Source organism: Balaenoptera physalus (genome assembly GCF_965194825.1).
Source record: "Balaenoptera physalus genome assembly, chromosome: 7".
NCBI classification, from domain to species: Eukaryota; Metazoa; Chordata; class Mammalia; order Artiodactyla; family Balaenopteridae; genus Balaenoptera; species Balaenoptera physalus.
In genome coordinates this window covers 24436358-24458521 of record NC_138886.1, presented here as the reverse complement: position 1 = coordinate 24458521, position 22164 = coordinate 24436358, and the positions used below count along the sequence as shown (strand labels likewise).

Genomic DNA, 22164 nt, shown 5'->3' with positions numbered 1-22164 from the left:
GATCTAGTTCCCCAACCAGGGATCGAACCCGGGCTCCCTATATTGGGAGCGTGGAGTCTTAACCGCTGGCCCACCAGGGAAGTCCCAATAATGCTTCATATTTTAAAAGGTTTTGTGAATACGTCTGGATGCAGAATATGTACTAGCTGCATGCAGACTTAACAGGGGCTTCCTTTGGAAAACAGAGCAATTTACATTAGAAATGCCTAAATTATGCATGTTTCTACTACTTCAAATTTGAAATTTTTTATCATTATCTTGTAAAAGGTAAATGCCGTCATCTCATTTGCTGTAAAGGAAGTGAGAAGTCATTTAAAATATATTTCTGCTGCTTTGACTTTTGTTTCTCAAAAAAGACTACTTTGTTCATGCAAAATGTTAGTGTCTTTGACGAATATATAGTCCCCCAATCAGCTTAATAGCTTACATTTACTATAGCTTGTGCTTTGTAAAAGGTACTCTTTTAAGTGCTTTTCCTATATTAACTCACTTATTTCTCACAACACCTCTCTGAAGTATGTACTGTTTTTTTTTAAATTATGCTATTCTGCATAGCTTTTTTTTTTTTTTTTTTTTTTTTATTTTTGGCTGTGTTGGGTCTTCATTTCTGTGCGAGGGCTTTCTCTAGTTGTGGCAAGCGGGGGCCACTCTTCATCGCGGTGCGCGGGCCTCTCACTATCGCGGCCTCTCTTGTTGCGGAGCACAGGCTCCAGACGCGCAGGCTCAGTAGCTGTGGCTCAAGGGCCTAGTCGCTCCGCGGCATGTGGGATCCTCCCAGACCAGGGCTCAAACCCGCATCCCCCGCATTAGCAGGCAGACTCTCAACCACTGCGCCACCAGGGAAGCCCTGAAGTATGTACTGTTGGTGCCCTCATTTTACAGCTGAGACAGCTGAGGCACAGAGCAGTTTAAGTAACTTGCCTGAGATAACGCAAGTGGAGCCAGGATCCAGTCCCAGGCGTTGCACCTCCAGAGTCTATTCCCTTAACCTCTCAGATAACTTATCCTCCCCAAATTTATGGCATTTTGGGGTTTTTTGTAGATTTGTTTAAAACTCTTTGAATAAATGTTAGCATTGGCACCCTTTGCTTTTATCGTACCTCTTCCACTTCCTTTAAGACATGTCTACTCTTGGTTCATTGACTCAGGAAAAAATATAATGGCAATAACAGATTCCCCTCTTCCCATTAAGGGAGACCCACAGATTTCTATGAATGAATATAATAGCAGTATAGGTATTAAGTGTGCTCACTTTCCTACAGATTCACTGCTTTATTTAATGCAGTAAATTGAAATAAGTTGCAATAAGTTATATAAAGTTGCTGCCAGAATAGGAGTGATGACTTCACAGTGTAGACACCTACTTATTGACATTGTGGAAAATAATGTCATGTGACAGATAATTGCTTTACCTGGGCTTGCACTTGCAATAGTTTATCTATTAGTGTATATATACATATGTGTGTGCATTTATGATGTTTATGTTATATTGAAATAGGCAGCGCAGCACCAAAGGAAAATTGCTTCTTTTTCTGTTTTGCAAAATCAATGAAATGTCACTACTTTTGAGAAAAAGTCTGTTCACGCCTTCTTCACTTCCTTTTTTTTTTTTTTTTTTTTTACTCTTGTCAGTTCATCTGTGACAGTGGATGGGGTCATAATCAGTCTGTGTTGCAACTCCAAGACCAAGTCAGTAGCACTGCAGTTGGCTGGTGGTCAGATACTTAAGTACCTTTGGGGTGAGTATCAAAATGTTAGGAAAGCATGTTTATGACTTACATAGATATTTAATTCTTGAGTACATGTACTTGTATCTTATCAGTGTTGTGGTGATTATTAGGTCTTTTAACTACCCTGAAAAACCCTCATCTATAGAGTGGAATTAGCAGGTGTGTTCTCCCTGTATTTTCTCTTGTAATGAACTGGAGTACTTTACTGAGTTTCCAAAACACATTTGGAAAGTGATTTGAATTGCATGTTAAGTATTTTAGCAAGTATTAATGTAACAGGTTTTTTTTACAAAGAGCAGATAAGCTCTTGGTAAACCTCATCTGCCAATCCTGCAGAATCACCCTCTCTGGCTGTTGAACCATGGAAGAACCCTGGTGGATTTCCTGTTCGATTTCCTTATCCGTGCACACAGACCGAACTGGCCATGGTTGGAGGAGAGGTAAGTAAACACAAGGCAGAAAAACTTACCACTTAGAGCAGTGACCCAGGAACTGATAGCATTAAGTAGAAAGAGTGTGTGCTTTGGAGGTGGATCTGAGTGTCCACTAAATCTCAAGGCAACAATGAGAAGTTACTCACTCTCAACAATGAGAAGTTTCCTGAGCCTCAGCCTCTAAATCTCTGAAATGGGATTAAGAGATTGCATGTAGTAGTTAGTTGATTCCTTTCCTTGGAAGTATAAATTCAAAAATAGAAAAATGCAATTGGCAGACTTTTATCCCCATTTGTACAAAACATTCAAAGTTAGTTTTATAAGTAACTTTTGGGGACAACAGAAATGTAATCTTAAAACTAGTATTCAGTAGGTTATCATTCATCAAATATTAGAATGCCTATAATTGTGGCAGGTGGTAGGATACAGTGGTTACAAAACCAAACAGCTGACTAATTCCTGCCCTTCTGGAATTTTTAATCTATCAATACGGGTATGGCTGTCCCTTCTGATAGGAGAATGAAGTAAATGAGCAGGGTGTAATGGTAGAGAATAGAGAAGTGTTTGAGGCTAGTTAGAGGATGGTAGCTGTGAGGATGAGGAGACCAACTTTTGGTGGTCTGGGAAAGCCTCTAGGAGGTGGTGGTGTATGTGCTGAGATGTGAAGAAAAAGAAAGCTCTATCTCTGAGAAAGGGAGAGTCTTCCAGGGAGGAGGAACTATCCATACTGTGAGCTTAGAAGAGCTCAGCTTATTCAAGGAACCTAATGGAAGCAATGGCTAGACCTTAGTGATAGGCCATGGGAAAGAGTGTGGCTTTGCTCATTTAACATAGATTGGAAATTGATGATTTTAATCAGGGAGTAGTGTGATGTGCTTCATGGTTTGAAAGGTTATTCTGGCTGCCCAGTAGAGAGCAGGTTGAAAGGGAGGAGAGTGGAAGTGGCTGTGAGTGGAGGCAGTGAGGGGCCAAAAGGTGATACGTTTGAGACATGCGTAGGAGATAGAAACGGCAGGGCTTGCTGATGCACTGGATGGCATCATAGCACACCTTGCACTGGACCAGCCACATCTTAGGCATCTTCAGTCCCCATTACAAGGACCTAGATGTGAAATCATAGGGCAATGGAACCATGTAATAGAAAAGTTTGGTTTAACTAGTTTGGTTAGAATTGTTTGTAATTTCATATTTTATTTCTTTGCAGGAATGTGTCCTTGGTCTGACTGATAGATGTCGCTTCTTCATCAATGACACTGAGGTATCAAGGCTTGTTCTGACACTGGATCTTTTTCAGTCTTGGCTCCAAGTAATACAGCTAACTCTCCCCTTTGCCTCCCTGACCTTTTGTAGGTTGCTTCAAATATCACATCATTTGCAGTATATGATGAGTTTTTATTGTTGACGACTCATTCCCATACTTGCCAGTGTTTTTGCCTTAGAGATGCGTCATTGAAAAGTAAGTTTTCAGTGTATAAAATAGAAAATAGTCCCTGTTCTAATATCATTTGTCCTTTGAAATCTTGATGACTTAAGATTGTTGCATACTTTGGCTTTTTATCATGGATTCCTAGACTGGAGAAAACTTTTCAAGTTCATTTACTTAGCCCCTAATCTGAACATGATATCTCAGTTGAATCACTCCACACCAGTTAGCAAAGAGAGGGGGGTCCTTCCTTAAGCAGCACATCCTAAGGTAAACAAACAATTTTCAGGAAATTTTTTAGTATAACTAATATTTTACTTTGAATTACCATGTAGGTACCAAACTGGCAATATGCTCAATCTTCTTTGTAATCTTCCTTTTCTCACTGTGGCAGCCCTCCATTGTATATCTGAAGGACTCCATCTCATGGTTCGTAGGAAATCGGCCGCATTTTTTTCTGTGTTCCATGCCCCCCACCCAGTGTGTATGTGTGCACATGCATACAATTTTCTTATGGAAAAAAAAGCCCACTTATTTTCTTTGCTTCTATTGATAACTTGGAAACAGGGAATCTTTCACTGATACGATCGTAGCTTTATCAGTACACTAAGAGAGAACGTGCCCAATCCTCCCTGTGTTTTCCGTATCAGCTGAGAAGTTGTGTATGGGCATGTGCATGAGGGCTCTGTGAGAGAGCGCAGAATTCTGGGATAAGATTGTTTATCAGAGGGGCTAATGGTCTTGAGGCTGAGTGAGAGAGCAGTGCAGCTTAGTTGTTAATTGCTTCCTTCTACTTTGGATAACATGCAGTTTCAGCTGCAGTTAGTGGAGAGTGGCTTGTCCTGACAGTGATTCTTAAGGCTTAGCCTATGGTGTCTTTAGCATTACAGGCAGGTCTGAGCAGCAGCCATGTGTCTAATGGGGAATCTCTGCGGAAGGTGGAGAGGGGTTCACGCATTGTCACTGTTGTGCCCCAGGACACAAAGCTTATATTACAGGTAAGCTGAGTTTTCAGGCTATGTTTCTGATAGTCATTTGACAGTAAATACCAAACAGAATTCTTGTGGATTATATTTTAAGCTGTCTTATCATTTGTATTAATTTATTATAAGCCTTTCCTTGCTAAGTTCTCTGTTAGCTTTATACAAAGGAGTGTTAATACAGGCTCTGCCCAGTAAGGCTAAGAGAGAAACTTCTCTTAAAAGTCAAAATAAATTTTGAGCACAACTAAATTTTGCCAAAAGTATGCTCATTTTACAGTGTTGTGTTAGTTCTCTAAGAAGAGTTAGGTAAAGTGGTATATCCTGGGTATTTAATTTTTTTCTACTTAGTTAAAAATGTTATTGATTTGATTTATTTATTTTAAGATGCCAAGGGGAAACTTAGAAGTTGTTCATCATCGAGCCTTGGTTTTAGCTCAAATTCGGAAGTGGTTGGACAAGTAAGTACCATGTATATGATTAGTTAGCTTATTGTTATGACTTATGTGTGAAGATAGCAAGTATTCCATTAAGATTTTTAAAACTTAAAAGTCTTTAAATCTTTCATTACATATATCTTCCATCAGATTCTCAGAGGCTCTCTTTTTTTCACACTTTGATTCTTATATTGTATGGTATAATAGACATTCCTAGCAGAAGGAATCATGAGGCTCATTGTACGAAACAGGGCTTCCTAGCCTAAGGGGAACGATATAGGCTTTAGATGGCCTGTGAACCCAGGGAATTTTTGCACCATCCTGTGTCTATGTGTATTTGTCTGGGCAGAAGGCCCAAGGCTTTCAGCAGACTTATAAAAAGGCCTATGACCCAAAAATGCCTGAGCCACTGTTGTGAAGGAAATGATCCATTGTTTGAATCTCTGAATTTGGGGGAAACTTTATATTGGAAAGATGTTTACTAACATTTTGTTAAAAAAGAAAGTAGCTCTAAGTTCCATAATGATTTTCTTGTGTGCGTATGTGTGGATGTAGTCCTCAACCGGCCATGATGACTAAATCACACCTTTTAGGAAGGTAAATGAACCTGGTACCTGATTTTTTTCATTCTATGATTTCAGAGTAGAAATCCAGTAGTAGTTGGGCTATAGTCTTAATTTTAACTGGTTTATATCATTATGAAAATATGCTGAGTCCAGGGAGCTTAGTTTTTGTGAAATGCCCTCTCTGTCCCTTTTCTGTCTCTTCACAGACTAATGTTTAAAGAAGCATTTGAATGCATGAGAAAACTGAGAATTAATCTCAATCTGATTCATGATCATAACCCTAAGGTAACATTCTAAATCTGATATTTATCATAGCTTACCTTAGGTTTGAACTAATATGATCTGAACTAAAATGTTTTATCCTTTTTTTATTCTTTTCTTGGGTAGGTGTTTCTTGAAAATGTGGAAACCTTCATAAGACAGATAGATTCTGTAAATCATATTAATTTGTTTTTCACAGAAATGAAGTAAGTATTTTGAATAATTCATGAGTATCATATGCATAATTTTCTCTCTTCTGGTTAAGGAAATCGGACAGGTAAATAGAGGAGAAAAATTACTTTTCAATATATTTTTTTTAATCTCTGTAACTCTTAGGTGCCACATGTACTGGATTTTCAGTCTTTTCCCTTTTTAAAACTAAGACTTTAAAAGATGTCATTTAGAATTATTATTTGACTTTAATTTTAGGTGTACATAAAAAACTATTAATTGAAATAAATGGTGTCTTTTTCTGCAATGACTTTTTTCTAACTTTTTAATGAAAAATTTTAAACATACAGAAAAGTTGAGAAAATTGTCCAGTGAGCATCCTGTACCACCACTTAGATTCTACAGTTCATATTTTCCTGTATTTGCTTTATCACTATTTACCATCTGTCCATCCACCATTCTTTTTTTTTTTTCCTAATGCACCTTTTTTTAAAATTAATTTATTTTTGGCTGCATTGGGTCTTCGTTGCTATGAGCGGGCTTTCTCTAGTTGCAGCGAGCGGGGGCTGCTCTTCGCTGTGGTGCGCAGGCTTCTCATTGCAGTGGCTTCTCTTGTTGCAGAGCACAGGCTCTAGGCGTGCGGGCTTCAGTAGTTGCGGCATGTGGGCTCAGTAGTTGTGGCTCACAGGCTCTAGAGCGCAGGCTCAGAAGTTGTGGTGCACGGGCTTAGTTGCTCCGCGGCATGTGGGATCTTCCCAGACCAGGGCTCAAACCCTCGTCCCCTGCATTGGCAGGCGGATTCTTAACCAATGCGCCACCAAGGAAGTCCCCACGATTCATCTTTACTTTAGACAAATTTTGAGGTAATTATAGGCATCAGTCCACTTTACCTGTCAGTACGTCACCTTGCATAACATTAACTAGAGCATATTCTTTGTGTACAGGGTCCCCCTGCATGTCAAATTTATATATAACGAAATGCACAGATTATAAGTGTACCATTCACTGAGTTTTGACAAATGTATACTTCCATGTAATCTTGACCCCTATCAAGATAGAGAACATTTCCTTCATCTCAGAAAGTTCCCCCAAATCCCTTCTCATTTATTCTTTGTCCCCACCCTCTTGGCAACTGCTTTTTTGAGGTTTTCACTGTAGATCAGTTTTGCCTGTTCAAGAGCTTTATATAAATGAATCATATAGTATACTATCTTGAGATTCATCCATGTTTTTGCATGTATCACTAGTTTATTCTTTTTTATTGCTGAGTAGTATGCCATAGTGTAAATATACTGCAGTTTATTTCTTCATTCTCCTGTGGGTGGACACCTGGACTGTACCCAGTTTGGGGCTATATGAATGTAACATCTGTAAACATTAACGTACAAGTCTTCTGTGGACATGTTTCCATTTCTCAGCAAGTTTTTCCATTTTTCACCATATGTGAATATTTTTAGAATTAAACTGTCTTCCAAAAGCCATTTTTTATTTACTATCTCATCAGCACTCCAACATGTATGTTAGTAGTTTGATAGCTGGGACATGTGTTCAGTTAGTGACCTTGTAATACACACTTGTTCTTAGGGAAGAAGATGTTACAAAAACCATGTACCCTCCACCAGTAACCAGCACTGTCCAGCTGTCCAGCGATCCTGATGGGAAAAAAGTAGACCTTATCTGCGATGCTATGAGAGCAGCCATGGAGAACATAGATCCTCACAAGTATGTGTGCCGTCGTTAGTTGGCATCTTTTGAGTAACAAAAGTGTGTAGTTGTTTTTCTTCAGCTTGCTCATCTTTCTTATTCTGGTGTACTTCACTTATTACTTCAGGTACTGCCTATCAATACTCACCTCTCATGTGAAAAAAACAACCCCAGAACTGGAAATTGTGCTGCAGAAGGTACACGAGCTTCAAGGTAGAGACATGTTGACAGAGTGTGTGTATCGGGGCCTCAGCTGACATCGGGTCTTTGGTCTTCTGGAGATCACACAGACCAGGACCAGGGTCATGTCACTGATTTAGCGTGTGGCTTTTTGGTCTCCATTTTAAGACCTGAGTCCATTTCTTTGAATGCTGCCCTATAAAGCTTGTACAAAAGAGTCAAAAGAGTATATTCATCTGGTGTCCAGTTCCGCCGGGAAAACGTATTACTTTGTCTTTTTAGTTATGTTGCTAGGTGTGTGGGTTTTTTCCCCAAATGGTTTTGTTCTGTTTTGTTTTCTTACACACTGACAGGAAGTGCTGCACCTGCTCCTGATGCTGTGAGTGCTGAAGAGGCCCTGAAGTATTTGCTGCTTCTTGTCGATGTTAATGAGTTATATGATCATTCTCTTGGGACCTATGACTTTGATTTGGTCCTCATGGTAGCTGAGAAGTCACAGAAGGTATGTGGAGTTCCTACTTAGATATATTTCTCATTTTTGTTCATGCGAACGTGGTGGTGTGAAACAGTGCTCCTGACGGTGCAGTGTTTGGTCTGATGTTAAGGCTGTGAGGACAGGCCTCGAGGCAGATCTGTGAGTCTCCAGGGCCCATGCTTCCAAGCTCATTCTCTGTCGCTGTTCTGGGCTTACCAAAGTGTTTTGATTGCTAGGTTGAGCAATCGAAATAAAATTACTGGGTTATTTTTAAGCTTACAGGCATAAGTGTGAACAAATTCTTCTCTTATAAAGGAAATATAATAAATGATTCATATTCCAGTCCAGTTCTATCATGTAGCTTCTTTTTCCAGTGGAAATTGGGAACCTGGAGAATATGCCCATATGTTAAGGGATTTTTACCAAAAGTGGTTTTATGTAGTTTGGTTTTATATGTAATTAATATATTAATACACTACATATTTTAAAAATGATGTAGCTTTTGTTTCATTGCTATAATTATTATATGTTTATTTTTATAAGTAATATAATCACAAGCAATAAAATTATCCTTTAAAAAAATTTTTTTTTAATTTTTAGGATCCCAAAGAATACCTTCCATTTCTAAATACACTTAAGAAAATGGAAACGAATTATCAGCGGTTCACTATAGACAAATATTTGAAACGGTATGAAAAAGCCATTGGCCACCTCAGCAAATGTGGTAAGTGTGAGGGTTACTATGTTTATTTCCACTTAAAATATTCTTTGGAACTGGGGAGGGTATAAATTGTAATCAAATGTTAGTTTAGACAGACTGATTTCAATTTCCACACCTGAAAATGTTAACAGTTACATACGTGCACCTTATTTTTATCATATGTTTTGAAAAGCTGAGGGTAAAGCAAATGTCTTTGAATGAACGGGAGGAGCTCCATAGCTCAGAAGATAGAGCAGATGCTTTTGAGTCAAGAGTGATCATCCTCAAAATTCACTTCAGTGTCTTAAAATCAAAATTGGTTGATAATTCACTCTTCTCGTGGTGTTTGCAGACACCTGGAGGAAACCCAGCTTGTCTGAGTTGAGTGGCCATGCCTACTGGCAGTGCCCTGACACAGTTTTGATTGGCAGTGATATGGAGTCGAAGTGGCACGATGCCCGGTGTTCTGCTTCACCCCATCCCTGACCAGTACTGGAGCCTCAGGCTTCAGCAGTTATGACTCTTTCCTAAGGGCTGAGACGGGGACAAGGAAGAGTCACCTGGGGTGCTTGTTAAGCATTCAGCTTCTGGCTTCCTTGGAGGATCTGGTTCAGCTGGGCTGGGACGGGACTCAGGCGTGTGTATGGTTAATAAGCTCCCCGGGTGATTCTTACTAAGGAGGCTGAGCAAACACTGGGCTGGATGGTCATTCATCAGGGGTGGTGTAAGATTCCTTTCAAGTAGAACTCTGGTTCCAATTGGTGCTTCTCATACCTCAGAATCTGCAGTGGTGCTCATTGAAGCTCACACTCCTGCATTCCCGTTCTCCAGATACTCTAATTATGCAGGTCTTAAAAAGGTCCCTTGTTGATTTTATGTAGGGACCATTGGTAGAAATGAAATCCATTATGCTTCCCAAGTCTCAAGCTTGTGTGTGTGTGAATCTTATTCCTGTAGGACCGGAGTACTTCCCAGAATGCTTAAACTTAATAAAAGATAAAAACTTGTATAACGAAGCTCTGAAGTTATATCCACCAAACTCGCAGCAGTACAAGGTGTGTAGCATGTGAAATGAGGCTCTCCTGATTTTGCTTTGTGCTTTAGTTGGAAAAGGATGAGGCTCCTGAGTCCCTGACACTGTCCTTGGTTTCAAGGTTTATCTTCAGACTAATTAGCCTCATCTTGAACTTCTTATCTGGGAGAAAGGCCCTGACCTGTTCCTCTTCTGAAGAACTTGCCCAGGCCAGAAACCCAGGCGTTGTCTCTGGATCCTGCTCGGGAATACCATGGCAGCTTCCATCCTGCCCCTCCTCCAGCCCAACCTCACAATCATCCTGAACAGTGCTGATCTTTCCCATATATTTCTGCATAAAGTTTGGTTCGTTTGTTTGAACAAACATCTGTTTAGCTTTTCTCATATGCAGATACTTTGCTTATCAGCTAAATGTATTATAATTCTTACAACAACCTGGTAGGTGTTGTGCACAATTTTCAAATGAGGAGCCACCTTGCCTGAGGACCTGGGACGTGAGGTGGCCGACCTGGGATATGGAGCCCGTGCCATCATCACCACCATTTTCAGTTTGTCCACAAATTGCACACGTCTTTCTGTGATCTGGCCCCTGCCTGCTTCTTTAGCATCAGCTGCCTCTGCCAGCCCTCTACCTCCCCTTCCTTTAGCCCTCCTGTCCTTCTAAACTCTCAGGTCTCCTCTGCCAGAAAGCCATTGCTGGCTGAGGTGCCAAACACTGAGCTCCCAGAGCACCTTGATCTTACCTTGGGGATGGCATTTATCAATCTGCTATTTACTGATTTGTTGCCCCACCAGGCTGTGGGTTTCCTTAATGGCAGGGACCCCATGTTATGTCCCTGTTTCCCTGCCTAAGACTGAGCCTGGGGAATAGAGAATTTGGCCAAAGCCTGCCTCTTTGCTCTCATTTGCCTTATCTGTTCCTCTCCTGTGCTCTCTGTGCTTCAGTCATACCAGCCTTCTTGTTATTCTTTCCTGTGCGTTCCATACCCATTCCTGCCCGATGGCCATGGTGCTTTCTGTGCTCTTGGCGTGGAATACTGTCCCGTAACCCTTCACGTGGCTTCTTCTCCTCACAGCCCTCTGAAATAGCACTCCCATCGCTCTGTCCCTTTACCACCACTATCTGCCATTATGCTGTCGACCATAGTGTGTTTATAAGTCCGTACTCTTTCACCACAAGAGCAGGAACTTGGGAGTGGTTCTTGTTACTGTTTTTGTGTTTGTTTGTTTTTGCTTTGTTTGGCTTTATTTTTTGCTTTGCTGTGTTACTCCCACTGCCCTGAATAGTACTCAGTAATTTTCTTGGATGAATACATGGCACATCCTCAGTAAGGTTTTGAATGGAAGAAAGATTGACCAGTGAATTCAATCTTTCTGGAATGACTTAGAAAGCCCCTGTGGATGACCAGTGAATTCAAAGTCATTCCAGGGAGTTTCAAGTATAATGACTGAGGCAGCCTACCTTGGAGATTTAAAAAAACAGTTATCACCTCTCCTCACCAACCCTTTGTCTCTTCCTGTCCCAGGACATCAGCATTGCTTACGGGGAACACCTGCTGCAGGAGCACCTCTGTGAGCCAGCAGGGCTCGTGTTTGCCCGCTGTGGTGCCCACGAGAAAGCTCTCAGCGCCTTTTTGGCTTGTGGCAGTTGGCAGCAAGCTCTCTGTGTGGCAGCCCAGCTTCACTTGACCAAAGACCAGCTGGCTGGCCTGGGCAGAACTCTGGCAGGTAAACACGCCTTTAGGTTCTCCCAGATAACTTCTCTAATGGCTTTGTGTCTCTGTGGTTTTGTTTGGCAGTTTTGCAGACACGTGTCAGGCGGCAGCACGCCTTGGTGCACTGTCATGTGCACGGGTAAAGGTTAATTTGGAATCGCTTATTAGGTAGAGTAAAAGCTGAACTGCTACGAGAGTTCCCCAAATACAGTGGCACAATAAAGAAAGCAGTTTACTTGTCTCTCTCATGGCACTGACAATTCCTCCCATGGTGCGGATCTGCCATCTCTTAGGCAGAGAGTTGAAGGTGGATTTTCTCCACATCTGTATTCCAGTCCTTGGGAAGGGGAAAAGCTGGAATTGTGAGAGAACACTCAAAGTTGGAAATGACCTAGCTAACACTTTTCTCTACCTCATTCACCAAACTCACATTTGACAGGTACACCTAGTACAGTGTAGCTGGGTAGCAGTGTGCCCTGCGAGAATGTAAAGATGAATTTTGGGGTGGGACCGTTCAAATATAGACAACAGACCATTGGAAACCATAATAGCAATGTTCAGAAATGAAGCCAAATGTATAAGCAGTGTGAAAGCAAAGGCAGTTTAGCTATATAAGGATCTAGGGATTGCCTGAACCGGAGGTGAGGTTATTCCACAGTCTGATTTCTTAGAGTGGAGTGGCATTCCCAGAGTGCCTGGGAGAAGAGACGGGTGGGGCTCTGGCCCTCTCAGCCATACTTGAAGTGAGTGAGTGGCTGGTATGTTTTCCCCCTACCTTTTCAAGAGTCTTGTAAATATTGTTATGATCTCCCCATAAAAAGCATTCCTGAAAAAAAAATCCAAACTATATCCTGTTAAATGTATGTACATATTCTCTTTAGTAATTTCACATTGTTTTTTTTTCCTTTGGGATTATAAAAATGTGTGAGATTATCACTTTTCTTTTTCTGGCATTGTCTGGTTATTAGATCTGTGGACTCTTCTATAAGCCCTTTCAATTTCCAAGCTGAACTCTTTTTATAAGTATCGAGAAGTCCTGATTTGAGTCTTATTAACTCTTCATTCTGGCTCCGTTGATACTTCTGCTCTAGAAACTTGTTATTTGTAGTTTAAAGTTTGTAGTTCTGTTCTTGGTGTCTGTTATCTTCTCTTACATTCTTTTCAACTTTTAGCTTGCTGTTTGTCATGCCTTATAATGGAGTGCACCTAGTTCTCCCAGATGCTTAGCAAAAAAAGGTGGAGAAGACAGTGGTCAGAGATTTTTGAGAAATGTTACAAGGTGGAGTCACTTCATGTGTACATTTAACTTAGGCAGTTTACACAAGTCACCAAAAGAAAGAAAAGATAGCTATTTAAACAGTGGAGGTGACTCTTCCCAGTTTTGTCAGTGATAATATGCCCTGGAGTTAGCATGAAATGGGAGACTTGACTCTGCCAGCCCCTTAGTTAACTCTGGGTTCTGTGTGCCTCTCATAGTGTAATTATCTCAACTGGGCTGAGAATGAGTCTCAGATCTGAAGACACTGCAAGACCCCTGACATAAGCCAACTACCCCCACCTAGTGCTCAACCAAAGAAACAGCAGCCTCTTCCTATTAGAGGAAAAAATGGATTAGTGAGAGATGCTAGGTCAGTTTCCCATACATGTGCCTTTGTAAGCATTTTTCATGACTGATTTTGACTATATGTGATTTTCACATCCCATGCTAAATTTTGATTGTAACTGCCATTTAAGATAGGACCCCATGGTATTCCTGCCTGTCTCTCTCATAGAAATTCACAAAGTATATAGTTTGATACACGATAAAGACATATTAATGAAGCATTTCAGCAAAAGAACGCTTAACTTTATCTTACCCAGTGCTTCACAAACGTACTTGACCTGAGAATGGTGTCTTGGTCCTGCCTTTTATGATCCTTTGAACAGTCTTGGGGAACACTTTGGAAAATGCTATTTTAAAGCAGTTCACTTTGAATGTATGCTCTGTAGAGCTCAGTCTCCAATTTGTAGGAGACCATTTTGATTTAAATAGTACCACCAAAAACCGTGTCAACTTGAGTTTTGGGAATACCGTTCTTAGTAAGCCGACTGTGCTCAGATGCTTATTGTCTTTGCAGGAAAGCTAGCTGAGCAGAGGAAGCACGGCGACGCAGCCACAGTTTTGGAACAGTACGCCCAGGTAAACTCAGTGCCTCCCGTCCACACCCCCTCTCCCACCCCCAATCAACAAGCAAGGGCTTCCCAGTCGTACCTTAGTGATCATGAAAATTAAAGGAACTGTGGGTATTTAGGAAATCCAGAGATAGTATTTCCCCTGAGGGTCTCCCATCTTGCTGACTTGACTTGGAAATCTAAATTCACTATATCTCTAAGTAATTACACTTGCTGTGAGGTAGAATACCAAAGAACTCTATTATAATATGCACTAGTGGCTTGACCTTGGTAGAAAGTATAAATTAAATCTGAAGGGAGTTATACCTTTTATATTAACTTGCCTAAGTAGAAACAATGAGAAAAGACCATTCTCAACCAAAGTGATGGAGCGTTACACCCTTTTTCGGCTTTCATTCCCGTTCTTTCTGTTGGAAATGTCTCTTTTACCTCGGGCAGCTTGATGGGTTCCGATTTTCCACCAGATTATAAAGATAAGTACCTATACCAGCTTTTGATAGAATTCTAGGATTTATTATGAAAATAATAAAGCCTATGCACTGTCACAGACTTAACAGGACACAGGTACACAATTAATACCAGGGATTCCTGCCTTCTAGGGTTTTTTTGCCCTTTGATGAGAAAGTGTTTGTTACAGTTGTCACTAGTGGGCACATCTGCATAACAAAATTGTGCTTTTAAAATACTTCATTGTCTTTCATGTAATAAGAGTGAGTGAAAGAAGGTAACTAAAATGTGATATCATTAGATCCTGGAAAGAAAATACGTTGGGTGATTGAGCTGAAAACATGAAGATATATCCCACCTAAGATGGTTAATTAAATGGATAAGATGCCTGCTTTTGATTTCTAACATTTCTTATTCTTTCTTAGAATTTCCAGCTCTCTGCTTACATGACCCATCTGTTCTTGCACGTTGTCTGCTTTTTCCATTAGAGGTGTTATCATATTTATTGTACTGATTTTAAGTTCCCAGCCTCACAATCTCAACATCCCTGCCATATCAGAGTCGTGTTCTGATGCTTGCTCTGACTCTTCAAACTGTTTTTTAATCCCTTTTGTATGCCTTGTAATTTTCTGTCAAAAGCCTAATGTGTGTGATATACTGGGAAAAGCAAATTTGATAAATAGGTCTTTAGTGATATGGTGATGAGGCTGGGGGTTGGGTAGGAGAAGTGTTCTGTAGTCCTGTGATTAGCTCGCAGTCTTTTAAGTGAGCATGTACCTCAACTGTGAACTTCACCAGTGCTTCTCAGTTTGTTTTCACTCCTTAGGTAGGACAGGAAGGTTAGAGGGGGCTGGAAGTTGGGTATTTCCCTGCCTCCACATTGGTTAGGCCCTGGTAAAACCCACTTCGATTAGGCTCTGCCAAAATCATTTGAGTGCAGGTCTTGTTAAGAAGATCAGACATTTGGTTCAAATGTCTGCTTTTCCCTTGCCCCTGCTAGAAGTACATAGTCACCGTGAGAAGTTCTGGTAGGGCTCCTGGAGGTAAAAACTCACAAAAGTGTAGGAATCTCCCTAAGTATGGACCCCTGTAGAGTTTTTAACTCTTGGTCTTGTCTACAGTGAGTGATATTAGCTGGAGAAATTCAGTCTTTCACCCTAAGTGTGATGTTTGCTAGCTTTTTGGGGAGTTTAATAGGTGTGAGAAACTGGGAGGGCTGTTGTTGGAGTTGGCAAACTATAGCCTGTGGGCCAAATCTGTTGGCCACCTGTTTTGTAAATAAAGTTTTATTGGCATAGCCCCACCATTTGTTTACCCATTGTCTGTGGCTGCTTTTGCACTTAAAACCACAGAGTTGAAGAGTTGTGACAGAGACAGTCTGGAAGAAAGTCCCAGAAAGCCTAAAATATTAACTCTCTAGCCTTTTATAGAAAAAATTTGCCAATCCTAGCCCACTTGTGTTGAGGAAATTCCCTTTTATTTCTGGTTCTGAGAGTTTTTATCATGAACGGGTATTGAATTTTGCTGATTGCCTCTTAAACTAAGGTGTTTTCTGTTTTGTTTTTAGACCAGTGATAGGGTGAATTGTATTGATGTTTTCTTTTTTTTTAATTGAAGGATAATAGTTTATTTACAATGTTGTGTTAATTTCTGCTATACAGCAAAGTGATTCGGCTGTACATACATATACATTCGTTTTTATATATTATTTTCCATTATGGTTTATCATAGGCTACTGAATATATACTTCTCTGGGCTATACAGTAGGACCTTGTTGTTTATCCATTCCATATATGATAGCTTACATCTGCTCACCCAACCTCCCACTTGATCCCTCCCCCACCCTCTTCCCCCTTGGAAATAAGTCTGTTCTCTATGAGTGTGAGTCTGTTTCTGTTTCGTACATAGGTTTATTTGTGTCATATTTTAGACTCCACATATAAGTGACATCATGTGGTATTTGTCTTTCTCTTTCTGACTTTCTTCACTTAGTCTGATGATCTCTTGTTGCTGCAAATACCATTGTTCTTTTATATGGCTGAGTAGCATTCCATTGTATATATGTACCACATCTTCTTTATCCATTCATCAGTTGATGATGGACATTAAGACTGTTTCCATGTCCTGGCTATTGTGAATAGTGCTGCTATGAACATAGGGGTACATGTATCTTTTTGGATTACAGTTTTGTCTGGATATATGCCGAGGAGTGGGATTGCTGGCTTATATGGTAATTCTATTTTTAGTTTTCTGAGGAACCTCCATACTGTTTTCCATAGCAGCCGCACCAACTTACATTCCCACCAGTGGTGTAGGAGGGTTCCCTTTTCTCCACATGCTCTCCAGCATTTGTTATTTTATAGTTTTTAATGATGGCCATTCTGACCTGTGTGAGGTGGTACCTCATTGTAGTTTTGATTTGCATTTCTCTAATAATGAATGATGTTGAGCATCTTTCCATGTGCCTGTTGGCCATCCATATGTATTCTTTATAGAAATGTCTGTTTATGTCTTCTGCCCATTTTTTGATTGGGTTGTTTGTTTTTTTGTTGTTGAGTTGTATGAGCTGTTTGTATATTTTGGAAATTAAGCCCTTGTCCATTGCATCATTTGCAAATATTTTCTGCCATTCCATAGGTTGTTTTTTCGTTTTGTTTAGGGTTTCCTTTGCTGTGCAAAAGCTTGTAAGTTTGACAAGGTCCCATTTGTTTATTTTTGTTTATTTTGTTTTTATTTGTTTTATTTCCATTGCCTTGGAAGACTGACCTAAGAAAACATTTATGTCAGAGAATGTTTTGCCTGGCATCTCTTCTAGGAGTTTTATGGTGTCATATCTTGAGTTTTTTGTCGAAGATTAATTGACAGTAGTTGTGTGTATTTATTTCTGGGCTATCTATTCTGTTCCATTGATCCATTTGTCTGTTTTTGTGCCAATACCATACTGGTTTGATTTCTGTAGCTCTGTAGTATGTCTGAAGTCTGGGAAGGTTATACCTCCTGCTTTGTTCTTTTTCCTCAGGATTGCTTTGGCAAATCTGGGTCTTTTGTGGTTCCATATACATTTTACAATTATTTGTTGTAGTTCTGTGAAAATGTCATGGGTCATTTGATAGGGATTGCATTAAATCTGTAGACTGCTTTCAGTAGTATGGCCATTTTAACAATATTAATTCTTTCAATCCAAGAGCATGGGATTTCTTTCCGTATCTTTGAGTCATCTTCAATTATCTTTCTTAATTTTTTTTTTTTAAACGTGATGATCCATTTATTTATTTATTTATTTATGGCTGTGTTGGGTCTTCATTTCTGTGCGAGGGCTTTCTCTAGTTACAGCAAGTGGGGGCCACTCTTCATCATGGTGTGCGGGCCTCTCACTATCGTGGCCTCTCTTGTTGCGGAGCACAAGCTCCAGACGCACCGGCTCAGTAATTGTGGCTCACGGGCCTAGTTGCTCCGTGGCATGTGGGATCTTCCCAGACCAGGGCTCGAACCCGTGTCCCCTGCATTGGCAGGCAGACTCTCAACCACTGTGCCAGCAGGGAAGCCCTTTCTTAATGTTTTATAGTTCTTAGCATATAAGTCTTTCACCTCCTTGGTCAGATTTATTCCGAAGTATTTTATTTTGGGGGCTGTGATTTTGAAAGGTATTGTTTTTTTACATTCCCTTTCTGATATTTCATTGTTAGTGTAAAGAAATGCAGCTGATTTCTGTATGTTAATGTTGTATCCTGCTACCTTGCTGAATTCATTTATCAGTTCTAGTAGTTTTTGTGGGGTGTATGTAGAGTTTTCTATATATAGGATCGTGTTATCTGCATATAATGACAATTTTACCTCTTCCCTTCCAATTTGGATACCTCTTATTTCTTTTTGTCTGATTGCTCTGGTTAGGCCTTTCAGTACTATGGTGAATAGAAGTGGTGTGAGTGGGCATCCTTGTCTAGTTCCAGATTTTAGCAGGAAGCCTTTCAGCTTTTCACCATTGAGTATTATATTGCCTGTGGGTTTGTCATAAATAGCTTTTATTATGTTGAGATATGTTCCCTCTATACCCACTTTGGAAAGGGGTTTTAACATGAATGGATGTTGAATTTTGTCTAATGCTTTTTCTGCATCTATTGAGATGGTCATGTGGTTTTTTGTCTTGCCTTTTGTTGATGTGGTGTATCACATTGATTGATTTGCGTCCGTTGAACCATCCATGGGAACTTGGGATGAATCTCACTTGGTCGTGGTGTATGATCTTTTTTATGTGTTGTTGGATTCAGTTTGCTAACACTTTGTTGAGAATTTCTGCCTCTATTCATCAAAGATATTGGCTTGAAATTTTCTTTTTTGGTGGTGTCTTTGACCAGTTTTGGTATCAGGATGATGGTAACTTCATAGAATGTCTTTGAGAGTGTTCCCCACTCTTCAGTTTTTTGGAAGAGTTTGAGAAGGATCGGTATAAGTTCTTCATTTTATGTTTGGTAGAATTCACCTGTGAAGCCATCTGGTCCTGGACTTTTGTTTGTAGGGAGTTTTTTTTATTACAGATTGTATTTCACCTCTAGTGATTGGTTTTTCAAATTATCTGTTTCTTCTTGTTTCAGTTTTGGTGGGTTCTGTGTTTCTAGAAACTTATCTATTTCTTCTGGGTTGTCAATTTGTTGGCATATAATTGTTCATAGTATTCCCTTATGGTTTTTTGTATTTGTGCAGTATCAGTTGTCATGTCTCCTTTTTCATTTCTTATTTTGTTTATTTGGGTTCTCTCTCTTTTCTTCTTTGTGAGTCTCGCCAGAGGCTTGTCAATCTTGTTTACCCTTTAAAAGAACAAGCTCTTTGTTTTACTGATTTTTTTCTATTGTTTTTTAAATCTTTATTTCCTCCCTGATTTTTATTAATTCCTTCCTTCTACTGACTTCATGTTTTATTTGTTCTTCTTTTTGTAATTCTTTTAAGTGGCTGGTTAGGTTGTTTATTTGAGATTTTTCTGGTTTTTTGAGTAAGGCCTGTATCACTATGAACTTCCCTCTAAGAACTGGTTTTGCTGCATCCCATAGATTTTGTATGGTTGTGTTTTCATTGTCATTTGTTTCAAGGTATTTTTAAATTTCCTCTTTGATTTCATCATTGACCTGTTGGTTTTTTAGTAGCATGTTGTTTAGTCTTCATGTAATCATTTTTTTTCTCATTTCTTTTTCTGTGGTTGATTTCTAGCTTCATGCCATTGTGGTCAGAAAAGATCCTTGAGATAACATCTATACTCTGAAATTTGTTGAGGCTTGTTTTGTGCCCTAGTATGTTGTCAATCCTAGAGAATGTTTAATGTGCACTTGAAAAGAATGTGTATTATGGGTTTTTTTGGATGTAATGTCCTGAAAATATCAATTAAGTCTAACTGTTCTATTGTATCATTTAGGATCTCTGTTGCCTTATTGATTTGCTGTCTAGAAGATCTGTCCATTGATGTGAGTGGGGTGTTAAAGTCTCCTACTATTATTGTATTCCTGTCAATTTCTCCCTTTATGTCTGTTAGTATTTGTTTTGTGTATTTGGGTGCTCCTATATTAGGTGAATATATGTTGACGAGTGTAAAATCCTCTTCTTGTGTTGATCCTTTTATCGTTATACAGTGTCTGTCTTTATCCTTCTTTATGGACTTTGTTTTAAAGTCCATTTTGTCTCTTATGAGTGTTGTGACTCCCACTTTTCTTGTCATTTCCATTTGCATGAAATATCTTTTTCCATCCCCTCACTTTCAATCTCTGTGTGTTCTTTGCCCTAAAGTGGGTCTCTTGTAGGCAGGTATTGTAGGCTCGTTTTTTTAATTCAGTCTGCCACTCTGTGTCTTTTTATTTGAGCATTTAGTCCATTGACATTTAAGGTAATTATTGATAGATATGTATTAATTGCCTTTTTAACCTTGTTTTCCTGTTGATTTTATATTGTTCTTTGTCCCCTTTTCTTTTTATCTTTTGTGGGTCGATGATTTTCTTTTGTATTATACTTACGTTCTTTTTGGTTTTTTTAATCTATTGTATGTGTTTGATTTCTGGTTACCCTGTTTTTCCACTATGTTAACCCCATCCTGTATCTGCTTGCCTTAGACTGCTAGTCATATAGACTCAAACACATTCTAGGAAATGAAAAAAAAAATCTACATTTTCTTACTCTCCTCCCCCACATTTTATGATTTTGATGTCTTCTCTCACATCTTCATGTTCATCCTTTTGCTGTTTATTGTGGTTATCATCACTTTCACAGAAATTTTTTAATTAATTAATTTATTTATTTATTTATGGCTTTGTTGGGTCTTCGTTTCTGTGCGAGGGCTTTCTCTAGTTGTGGCGGGCGGGGGCCACTCTTCATCGCGGTGCGTGGGCCTCTCAGTGTCGCGGCCTCTCTTGTTGTGGAGCACAGGCTCCAGATACGCAGGCTCAGTAGTTGTGGCTCACGGGCCTAGTTGCTCCGCGGCATGTGGGATCTTTCCAGACCAGGGCTCGAACCCGTGTCCCCTGCATTGGCAGGCAGATTCTCAACCACTGCACCACCAGGGAAGCCCTAATTTTTTTTAAAAAAATCTCTGTACTGTCTTATTTAGGTGATTTGCTTTCCAATTGTGATTTTCTGTTTCTTATATATTCTTACTTCTTTTCTATTTAGAGGAGACCTTTCAATATTTCCTTTAGGATAGGTTTAGTATTGCTGTATTTTAGTTTCTGCTTGTCTGAGAAATTCTTTATCTTTCCTTCTATTCTAAATGATAATCTTGCTGGGTAGGGTATCGTAGGTTGCGGATTTTTCCCTTTCAGGACTTCGAATGTATCTTGCCCCTCCAGTGTGGCCTTGGCAACATTTCTGTAGAGAAGTCAGCTGATAGCCTTACGTGGGTCCCCTTGTAATTAACTCTTTGTTTTTCTCTTGCTGCTTTTAGAATCCTCTCTTTAACTTTTGCTACTTGTATTATAATGTGTCTTGGTGTAGGTCTATTTGGGCTTACCTTGTTTGGGACCCTCTGTGTTTCCTATACCTGGGTATGTTTCCTTCTTTATGTTTGGGAAGTTTTCAGCCGTAATTTCTTCAAATACATTTTCGATCCCCATTGGCATGCTTTATATTATCCCATAGGTCTCTTATATTGCTTTCATTTTCTTTTTTTTTTTTAATTTGCCTTTCTGTCTGCTGTCCTGATTGGGTGATTTCCATTATTCTATTGATATCTTCCAAGTCACTTATTTGTTCTTGTGCATTATTTATTCTGCTGTTCATTGCTTTTAGTTCAGTTGTCATCTCAGCAAATGAGTTTTCTAATTTTTCTTGGTTACACTTTATAGTTTCTAGTTCCTTTTTTTTTTTTTTACAGTATTCTGCATTTCTGTCAATAGCCTTCCTTAATTCTTTCAGTATTTTCATTATCTCCTTTTTGAAATTGGTGTCTATTTGACTGAAGAGGTCTGTTTGTTCTTTCAGGGGAATTCTCTTGGTCTTTTAACTGTGAGTGGTTCCTCTGCTTCTTCATTTTACTTATATTTCTCTTATTCTGTGAGTTTAGGAGAAACAGTTAGCTACTGTTGTCTTGGAGAGCTATTTATATGTGGGTCCGTCCCTGTGTATCTTGTGTGGGTTTAATATTTTTGGTGCGAGGGCTGTTTTTTTATACTTTTATTTGTTTATTTGGCTATGTCAGGTCTTAGTTGTGGCACGTGGGATCTTTGTTGCGGCATGCGGGATCTCTCATTGCAGCACATGGG

At 39.6% G+C, this 22164-nt stretch overlaps 1 protein-coding gene across 1 annotated transcript in view; it reads left to right on the top strand.

The window, feature by feature from the left end:
- Nucleotides 1-22164, top strand: part of ELP1 (elongator acetyltransferase complex subunit 1) — a 62479-nt gene that overhangs the window by 24796 nt on the left and 15519 nt on the right. Inside the window, exons 15-29 of the mRNA XM_082471174.1 lie at nucleotides 1633-1739; nucleotides 2067-2170; nucleotides 3369-3422; nucleotides 3515-3620; nucleotides 4470-4585; nucleotides 4955-5028; nucleotides 5777-5855; nucleotides 5958-6037; nucleotides 7587-7724; nucleotides 7834-7919; nucleotides 8240-8388; nucleotides 8962-9085; nucleotides 10019-10116; nucleotides 11621-11822; nucleotides 13927-13988. Coding sequence (XP_082327300.1) covers nucleotides 1633-1739; nucleotides 2067-2170; nucleotides 3369-3422; nucleotides 3515-3620; nucleotides 4470-4585; nucleotides 4955-5028; nucleotides 5777-5855; nucleotides 5958-6037; nucleotides 7587-7724; nucleotides 7834-7919; nucleotides 8240-8388; nucleotides 8962-9085; nucleotides 10019-10116; nucleotides 11621-11822; nucleotides 13927-13988 — 1579 coding nt within the window. The remainder of the gene's footprint in view (nucleotides 1-1632; nucleotides 1740-2066; nucleotides 2171-3368; nucleotides 3423-3514; nucleotides 3621-4469; nucleotides 4586-4954; nucleotides 5029-5776; nucleotides 5856-5957; nucleotides 6038-7586; nucleotides 7725-7833; nucleotides 7920-8239; nucleotides 8389-8961; nucleotides 9086-10018; nucleotides 10117-11620; nucleotides 11823-13926; nucleotides 13989-22164) is intronic.